Source organism: Fistularia commersonii, chromosome 1 (assembly GCF_037954325.1).
Source record: "Fistularia commersonii isolate RoL2024-O1a breed Wild chromosome 1, RoL_Fcom_v1.0, whole genome shotgun sequence".
NCBI lineage: Eukaryota > Metazoa > Chordata > Actinopteri > Syngnathiformes > Fistulariidae > Fistularia > Fistularia commersonii.
The window spans coordinates 25740607-25750496 of NC_141284.1; the positions used below are offsets into that span (position 1 = coordinate 25740607).

The 9890-nt window shown below is 44.0% G+C and overlaps 1 protein-coding gene across 1 annotated transcript in view; it reads left to right on the forward strand.

Annotated features, from left to right (window-relative positions):
* The window catches only part of mideasb (mitotic deacetylase associated SANT domain protein b), a 29148-nt gene extending 19510 nt beyond the window's left edge, over positions 1 to 9638 (forward strand). Inside the window, exons 9-13 of the mRNA XM_086156757.1 lie at positions 851 to 939; positions 3012 to 3155; positions 4428 to 4547; positions 6344 to 6543; positions 8761 to 9638. Coding sequence (XP_086012883.1) covers positions 851 to 939; positions 3012 to 3155; positions 4428 to 4547; positions 6344 to 6543; positions 8761 to 8980 — 773 coding nt within the window. The 3' untranslated portion in view covers positions 8981 to 9638. The remainder of the gene's footprint in view (positions 1 to 850; positions 940 to 3011; positions 3156 to 4427; positions 4548 to 6343; positions 6544 to 8760) is intronic.
* The last annotated feature ends 252 nt before the right edge of the window (positions 9639 to 9890 follow it).

Genomic DNA, 9890 nt, shown 5'->3' on the forward strand with positions numbered 1-9890 from the left:
AAAACAGTGTTTTTCCAATGAGTTATTAGTCATTTCCAGACCAACAGTGTTTGTTTCTACACAGCTCTACTCCCATGCTGTCATTGTCTGTGCACGGAGGGTTCGCTGTCAATGAAGACAAATCAACCGCTGTGACTGAGGAAGTAATTTGCATCAGCAGAAATGAGTAGAGCAAATCTGGCAGTTTGTGGTTATTTTTAAAACTCTTGTATTTAGCTTCCTCTCCAATTGAATAGTATTATTAGCGGAATGCTAATTTTATTTTTTCATTCGATGACTTAAAAAAAACATTTTACCGTGCATACGACAGATGGAAAAGAATTTTTGAAGCGTATTAACCGACGCGCCGCTTTCTGCGTGCGCCCCCCCCCCCCCGAACACGCTGAGAATATTAGCCTTACGTACAAGTCTTACATGTTTAAGATGCCGTTTTCTGTCTGTCACAACTGCGGCGACTTGTTAATCAAAACGTCGTGAAGAAGCCCTGGGAATTGCGCGAACCCCGAAGCCACGGCAGCTGCGGTAGCGAGAGTGAGGTGGGGTGGGGGGGGGTGGGGACGAAAGACTGAGGAGGATTGTCAGGGTCAGCACGATGAGGGAGGGAGGGGGTTTACAGCATGTGGTTAATCCCTGTTGCCGAAGACAGGAGACCCATTGTTTATGAAGTGATGGAGAGTGTGTGTGTGTATGTGTGTGTTTTAAGGCGGGGGCAGGGATGAGCCCGTCAGTCTCTGCATACTCAGTGGATACCTATTGACACACTCCATCTTTCTGTTTTTAAACGTCTTTCCCTGCCATCCTGACTCACCCTTTCTCTCTCTCTTTCTTTCTGCCTCTCCGTCTCCCTCAGGATCCGACAGCTGGACAGCAAGCGAGCGACGTCAGTTCAATAAAGCCATTGCCACGCACAAGAAGGACTTCTTCATGGTGCAGAAACAGGTACGATTAGTTTCACTCAAAAAAAAACAAAAAAAAAAAGGCCAGGATTAAGAAAATTGCTCCAAACACTTTGCTAATACCGAGGAAAACCAACAGCTTTCCATGGTTCCTAATTTAAAAGGGTTCTTATTAGTTCTGTTGTTTTGGAGGGCAAATTGGAAACTATAAATCAGAGGCGTCAAACACCTTTTGGTCCTGGGGGCCACAACCGGCCTAATTTGATATCAAGGGGGCCGGACCAGTAAAATCGTAGCGTAATTACCCAGAAGTAACACTAAGTCCATGAACTGTTCCTTTAACCCTCATATACTGCTCAAAAAAAATAAAGGGAACACTTGAACGACACAATGTAACTCCAAGTCAATCACACTTCTGTGAAATCATAGTGTCCACTCAGGAAGCAACACAGATTCATTTTGACTTGTTTTAAGGACATTACATCAAAGTTGGATCAGCCTGGAGTGTGTTTTCACACTTTAATTTTGAGTGTGATTCCTAATCCAGACCTCCATGGGTTAATACATTTGATTTCCATTGATCATTTTTGTGTGATTTTGTTGTCAGCACATTCAACTGTGTAAAGAGCAAAGTATTTCATAAGAATATTTCGTTCATTTAGATCTGGGATGTGTTTTTTAAGTGTTCCCTTTATTTTTTTGAGCAGTGTATAATGTTGAGGGTCAAATTGACCCTTAACATAATATGAGGGTTAAAAAAAACATGACAAACAACCTGAGATTCATGAGGAAAAGTAAGTGCAATGTCAACAACGCTATGCCTCAGTTCTGTCTCCTCAGTTCTCCGTGCATTTTGTTGTATTTGATTTGATTTCAGGCAGGGGGCCACAAAATATTCTTCCGAGGGCCGAGAGTCTGGGACCCCTGGTCTAGATAATTGGCAATATCAGTCACGAAGGTTTGCCAAAAGCCCCTCACATTTTAACAACACTATCAGGATGCCCTCACAGTTCTGCGACGTTTGGGCGCTTCTTACTCGCTAAATACAAGGGTGAGGAGGGACACTTGTAAAGACAGTTTTATTTTGAATCTTACTTCGCACCAGAAGGCCCTTGTGTTTATGATGAATTACACATAGATCAGCTTTGCAGCCTTTCATTTATTCCTTCTTTTTTTTTTTTTTTCTGTAAATTAAACCAACATTTTAGGGTTCTGTAGTCTCTCATCAGTTTGGTTTCGCGGAACGTCAGAAATTCCAGTTTGAGCAGCATCATAAAGTCTTTAAATGTCAAGAATCAAACAGGAACCATAATTATTTATTGATTTTCAGCGTGAGCGCCTATTCCTCGCTGGAATCACCTCACTGACAACGGGGGTGGCCATTTTTATCGTATAGCACTGAAACTTTTTTTATGATCAAGGCCTATCTTTTATTAGCCCGGCTGACAAGAGAAAGTAGCGGAAGATTGACAGCGCCTGGAAACTTCTCCATTCCTTTGAGGCGTCTGCCGCCGAAATCCATGGAAACAAAGTGGATCGTGATTTTTTTTAAAAATGCACTACTGTAATCAGTCGTGACCTGACTATTTTTTTTTTTTACATTTTATTTCTTAATTGAAGTTTGGAAAATCTGACAAAGTTTTCAGCAATGACCTAAAATATCTGCAGAAAAGAGCCAGCGGTTGAAAATCCTCAAACTACAGGAGGTTCACGACTTCTGCGGAGTTCCATTCCTACGGCGTGACGTCGTGCTATTTTCCCTCGCTAACCAGTTCCCGCATGAACTTTGTTTCAACGTCACAAACGCTGCACTTTGGAATGACGGAACAAAAATGTGTTGATAAATTCACGGGAGACGGAGATGTAACCACGAAACACCTTAGGTTGAGGATGTCATAAACTGAGGACTTCCTGTTATTAAATATTAATATAGACGATAGAAAAACAAACCCAACCCGTGTTTCCAGATCGTCCGATCATATTTTCCTGCTCTTACAGTTCGACTGGAATACGCACTTACGGAATGCTGCGAAAAAAATTCTCTGACGCACAATGAAATAAAAAAAAAAAAAAAGGGTAAAGCTCTGGTAACGGAGACTTTTTTTTGTCTCACAGGTGACCACCAAGACGGTGGCGCAGTGTGTGGAGTTTTACTACTCTCACAAGAAACATGTCAAAATGGGCCGCAACGGGATGCTGTTCTACGGAGAGGCAGAGCCTCTGGACAGCAGGACCACCGAGGAGGAGTTGGACCAGAAGGTCAGTGAATGCCACGTGTGACATCTCGGCTTTGCAAAAACCGGAGGGATCCGTTTCTCCCGTTAAAATATAAAAGAGAGCTGTGTGAACACAGGACGGACCCGCGGGCAGAAGCAGACCTTCTCATAAAAAACACACAGATTTATTTGGAGAGATTTTGCTGAAAGCGGTTCACAAGCTTCTGCAAAGGGACCGACATGAAGTAAAAGGCCCAGGGCCAAACGTAAAGAACTCAGCCATACAGCATTTATTGCTATTTAGAAAGTTTGCAGCCTGAATTAGATAAAGCAGAAAGGGGGAATTTGGAAATAATTATTTCAACACATGAGAAGCCTTACTATGCATTCTCAGTGACAATCCACCTTTGGTCAAAACGGTCAAAATGTTGCAAATGATGCCATGTGAGCCCAGTATAAACCAAATGTTTCATTTTGGTTGTGCTGCTGAAAAAGAGATGTTCAAATTTGAACCATTTAATATCTAAAGGGCGTTGACAGCTCCTCGAACGTCCCCAGTAGTGTCAACGTCGTCCTCAAAAATCACTGGATAAGTCAGTCTTAAACATTGGAATTGTAATGTCTGAATCACGTCAAACGTTTCGTCCCCTTTGCCCGGAGCAATCTCGAGAAAGTATTTTTTTCCGGAAGCTGAGGGTCTGTGTGAGAAAATCTCAGTTTCTCACGTTTCAAAATAGACAGAACTCCGCCCTTTTACATCGAATTTGTGCTCATCTGATGTTGCGAATATCACTCTACGTCTCAGTTTCCCGCTTAAAGCTTTCCTCTGCAAACACCCACAAAACACCAACTGCCTTGATAAACACATGCAATGATGTATTAGGAGATAGATAATGTGTTTCTTGCTGTCTCATGCTCCGTGGCAGTTAGTGGGCATGAAGTTAACAGTTTGAAAAGCCACGAGTTCAGTTGGTACTTTTCAGTCATAGTTTCACTTACGGTTTCCGTTAAACGTCGGGATAAAGAAGAAATATACGGTTCAGTGTTCTCTTTTTACAGTTGAACTTTGCATTCCCTGTTCAACATCATATAGGTGCTTTTGATCGAGACGTGAAACTGCAGAATGAAAAAACTTCCCAGAATATCGTTCGATGCTCAAATGTCCCATCGTAATTTATCGCGCATCTTCCGAGAACGTTCAAACGTTGGCACACATCTGCATGAAGGGGAATGCAGAAGTACATTATCATTTACGGCTGCACACAGAGAGTATTGGTTCCCTATGTGTGACACTTGTTATTCTTTGGTTTTGCAGGGCTCTCTCAGACTGGAGCCACAGAAGGAGGAGGACAGCAGGAAGTGGGAAGGGTCAGCTGACAGGAAACAGGATGTCGGCCTCACCAGGGTGACACACACGCTGCAGCTCACTGAGAACGTGAGTGAGCGATCGATAATCGACTCAGTCTCGGAAATCGATCAATGAAATAAGGCTAATGGAGTGTTTTTCGCAGAATGTAGTCGGGTGTCTTTTCGGATCCGTCGGCCCTGATACAAAACAAAAACCCGGCTGGCTGTGAAATTTCTTATCATAGCTCAAAACACTTAATTCATAGATAAAAAGTCAAGTGTTTCAGACTGACGTCTTGAGGTGCAGTAAAATCTTGTATCACACACTCAGCCGTCAGCTTGTGGAAGCAACTTGAATCACTTTCTCGGCACCGAAAGAGTGTTGGCTCTCCGTTCCTTTCTGTTCGTCAGCAAGAATTAATCTCCTCGACAGCGACAGAAACAATGACACCTGGCATCAGAAACACTCGGTGCTTTAATTCGGGCTCTTGAAAGTGTCATCAGCGGAAATGAAAACAAACACACACACACACACAATTGCACCTCGTCAGTAAACGGCCAGGGCGTAACCGTACGATCGCAATTAAGATTCAATCCATCAATCCGTCCAAATCCTCTCAAGATGGAGTGACGCTAAATCTCAGAAAAACTGAACAAAAACCCATCATCTAAATTTTTCATCCCATCTCACCTTGCGCACTGAAACAGCAATTTTATAAGAAGCTAAATTTCGCGACAGAGTTCTTTTCGTTTTTTTTCCCCGAATGTATTGCTAATCATCGAATTATTATTTTACCTTTTTTTTTTTTTTTCGTCTTTGATTTCCTGTTCACTTTCAGATCAAATTTATCATGTTAAATTTAATCTTTTAGGTTTGCGACACTGCTGCCTCTCATATTCTGGGCACCTCGATGAAATATCTGAATCCTATTTACGGTTTTGCAATCCTTATCAGATTTCGAATCCTGTTAAGGCACGACTTGTTACACCACTTACATTACATTACCTACATTTTGCTGACACATTTGAACAGACATAGCTATTTTCCTATTTGCTCCTCCGCAGTCTTGATTGAATACCAATGCACGTTCGCAATTTTGGTGCAATTTGTTTCCGCATGTCTTGTGTTTTTCCCTTCAAAACACAAAGCAAGGAAGGGACTGTTCAGTTCATTGACTGATGATCGCAGCAGCCAGTCTGACACTGATAACGCCTTTCTTTTTTCTTTTTTCCAACGGGCATAAGGGGGGGGGGGGTTATTAAAAACCAGATGAAACAATTGAATTTTGGAAGAAACGCAAACCCCAAGTGTTGGACACTCGATCGGACTTTTTTGTTCCACCGGACATGAAAAGACAGGACCGCTTTTAAAAAAATATTCACGACGTCTCGCATAGCACACAGTGCATGACCGTCAAACAGGCAAAGCTAAGCTTCAAATGTAATTCAGTCTCCAGCTGCCGATTCATGGTCATTATTTTGTGAGATGTCACCCTGCCAGGAATCCGGTTTGCCCCGGTGAACTCTGCCTGACACATCCCGCTGGAAGGCCGTCCGTTCTTCTGCCCCCTGCTGGGCATTTAGAGGAAACACCATTGCCGCCGTCTATGTCCCGAGATTGTGTAACCCCATTATGTCCGTCAGGAAACAATGACTCAGCAAGAAACCTTTATTCTCATTATCTGCATTGCATTTCACCATCTTGTGCACGTCATCCACAATGACAGGCTGCACCCTGCGCGTCCAAGTGTGCGTATTTTCTGGCACAATGCTCGGTAACGCGATCCGACCAGGGAGGCGCTCATAAAGTCGCCGCGTTTTCCTAAATGCCTCTGCGTGAAATGTATTTAAAGTTAAATCCACCTGTTGTTTCTCTGCGTGCAGGCCGGAACCGTCCTGATCATGAAAGGCCAGGAGGAGGCCGAGAGGGATCGGCCCGTCGCGCGGGTGGCCAACCCCCCTCACCCGGCCCACCCCGTCGGCAAACCGCGCTACGACGGCGCCGCACGCAAGCCGACCCCCGCGGCGGGCGGCAAGGGGTCAGCCAACCAAGAGGGGGAGTTCCCTTGCAAGAAATGTGGCAGGTGATCGATCGCACGAAAATCCCATCGGTCAGCGGCGTCGTGCTGGAGACTTTGGCTCTGTTTTACTTTACTTTAGCAGCTAAAAGCACGCATTGTGTAAGAGAAGCAGCCCTAATGCAAAACCGATGTCATATTAGAAAAAAAAAAAAAAAAAATCTTTTGGAGACACCGGTGCTTGGAAAGTGCCCTCATAAACAGGGGGCCAGGAGAGAATCAAACCGTCAAATCGTGTTTTGATGAGGTAACACGCTGTCCTCTGCTAACTCCCTGGTGCTGTTACAGCCGACCGTGTCCTAGCAACTGAAACACAGAGTGGATCTGCGGCAGGGGTGCATACACTTTTACAGCATTCGAGCCACTCATAACATTTCCAAGTCAAAATGATCTACCGATTATAAAAAATGCAAAACAGATATTTATTTATGAATATACTCAGATTTCTTTATACGTACAATATATGTTGGTATACCTTGCATAAATGCATGAACGCGTATTGCACAATTCAACTTTTGTCATCGTCCAGGGATGTATAGTCCGGAGAGTGGCTACTCAAGCACACTTCCAAATGCTCCTCAGTCATGGTAGAACAGTATTTGGACTTAATGATCTCCATGTTGGAAAAGGCTGACTCACACAAATAAGTGGACAACTGTGATTTCATTTCCTTCCTCAGCTCGCTTTTCAGAGGAAGTCGGCGTAGTACTTTTAAGAACAATCCACAAACGCCGCTCCGCATTTCTCTTCTTCGGTATAGCGATGGTAGACTGGCAGATGAGTCACTTTGAAAATGACATAGTATAAAAAAAAAAAATAAAAAAAAATAAAAAGTCCTCCTCCCACTTCTTATGGAAGTGATAAGTTTTTGGCTTCTCACTTGGTCCAGCTCCCAACACTCATTTAAAAAATCTTTCTTAAATTTAAACATAAAGGGGAGGATAAATAGGTAACTTGCTAGCTTGCTAGAGTTTTGGAGCACTCAGCGGTGTTGTATGCGCATGCGTGATGACACAAAAGGTCAGAGGTCAGACTGGCTGCCCAGCACGCCAAATGACATATTTCACAGTGAGGACGGATGATAGGCTGACGTCCTTTATTTTATTTTTATTTTTTTGTGATCGGCGTACTGGGCAGCCCCGATCTGCTGCATCCCCGCTAACCTTCCTCAGGCCCCGCTCAGCGTGCGTTCATCACAGGTTATGAAGTGGAACCTTGCCCCATCAATATTTTACAGGAAATGCAGACGAAATTATTGAGCCTCTCGCCGTTCTTGAAAGATTTTTGACGTTGCATCATTTTGGAAAATCCCATATCTAAAGTGGATTTTCGATTGGCAGCCGACCCCCGGATTACTGCGTATTACTGCAACTGTCTTTTTCTGTTTGTGGCTTCGAATATTTCCTGACATGTAAGCTGGGCTTTACATTCTTATATTGAATCCCACTGATCTGTTTAAATATTTCCTCATTTGTTTTCTTCAATTTTCTGGTTTGTATTTTTTTTTTTTTTTTTTTTTTTTTTTAATAGAATATTTTGCTGATTTTTTTTTTAGGGGGGTCATTTTTTAGATTTCTTTTTCATCCAGATTTATAACACAAGTTCCTTTGGGGAAAGAGTGCAATGAGGAAATTGTTTTTGAAAATAAATTAGCAAGCAACTCTGCACCCAAAGCTAGATTAAGATCATACGATGTCAGCCTGGATTCAGGCAGTGAAATTAAAATGAATGACATTGTTTCATAAATGGTGATTGTGAGCGCAGCGTCTTCTCGGGCCTCATTTGGAAAAAGAGACGATCATCTCAATGAGGCTCTCTGATGATAAATGAAATTAGCAATCAGATTAAGAAACAGAAATTAAATTCACGTCTAATTCTAATCCACTTACCATCTCATCTGTAAAAGGACACTCTTGTTTTTTTGTTGAGATCGTTCCTCCGTGTCCCCTGTGAAGGGGACTTTTTTGTATTTTGATGCAACGGTAAGTAAACCGTCATCAGGCCTGCCATTCTACTTTCATTTATGATCTCCCTCAAAGCTCCTGCACGGATGAATCGAATGTGACACGAGACTGAGAGCTCTCTCTCTCTCCGACTGCCACGACAAACGAACCCCCGCTCATTTCAACCTCATGATGACTTGATGAGCGAAAGAGCCCTTTAGCGGTAACCTTTATCACCGACGGATGAAGACTCGCTGACCTTGTCTCTCTTGTCACGCAGGATTTTCTACAAAGTGAAGAGCCGGAGCGCCCACATGAAGAGCCACGCCGAACAGGAGAAGAAGGCGGCGGCGCTGCGGCAAAAGGAGGCGGAGGAGCGCGCGGCGGCAGAAGCCGCAGCCATATTGGCGGCGAGGCAGCACAACGGGATACGGCAAATGGGGGGGGACAGCACCAACGATGACTCGTCCGATGGAGAGGATGATGAGGATTGGCAATAAGAGGAAGGCTGCACAATGACCTGTCCTCTCCGTGCAGGGGAAGCAAAACATGGAAGGGGGAAGGAAAAAAAAAGGACATTCTGTATATTTTGTGGTACAAGAACACTTCCTTCCGTGGCACATTCAGGGACAGATCTGCACCCAGTGTGTGTGTGTGCGTGCCTGTGTGTGTGTGTGTCTGTGTGTGTGTGAGGGCTTTCAAAAGGTCAACAACACCCCCTTTACTCTGCTTGAAAAGCTTCTGAAGAGTTACCTCTCTTGGTCACAGGGCTCGGTCGAATCAAAGCCATGACGCCGCTGTTTCCCGGCGCTATCCCGCCTCGCCACGCCAGGCCGCGGCCTTCCTCAGCACTTTGACTCTCACCCCGCTTCGTTTTCCAGACGCGGAACTTATCGGGCTCATCGACGCCCCACGCTGTCCGCCGTCTCTCGACGAGCCACAACTTGTTTTAAGCCGAAACAACCGTCCAGCATCGGATCGAGTTCCAGCGCTACGAACTGTCAAAAAATGCGACAGCTGGCGACGGGTCCGTCTCCGCTCCTCCGGGACGGACGGATGGGAGGCGCTCGAAAACTGCCGCCTCTGTGCTGCCGCTCTTCGGCTCTCAAGGCTAAAGCTTTTTCCAGACGCATGATGTCCTCCTCTGTGACCGTATTTGTTTTTTTTTTCTTTTTTTTTTGTTTGTTTTTTTTTAACTCCCCAGTCGTTTTTTTTCCATTTCTAGTTCTCAGTTTGTTCCTCACTGTCGATGCCTTGGATGTTTTGATGCTTTTTACCTTGAAATGACAATCAGTTTGACCTTTTCTTTTTATAAATATAAACATATACAGGGAAGTTACCCTTTCTGCCCGTGTAGCTACAGTATATATTGTATTGTTGATTTTGTGAATATTCTCGATGTTGATGATA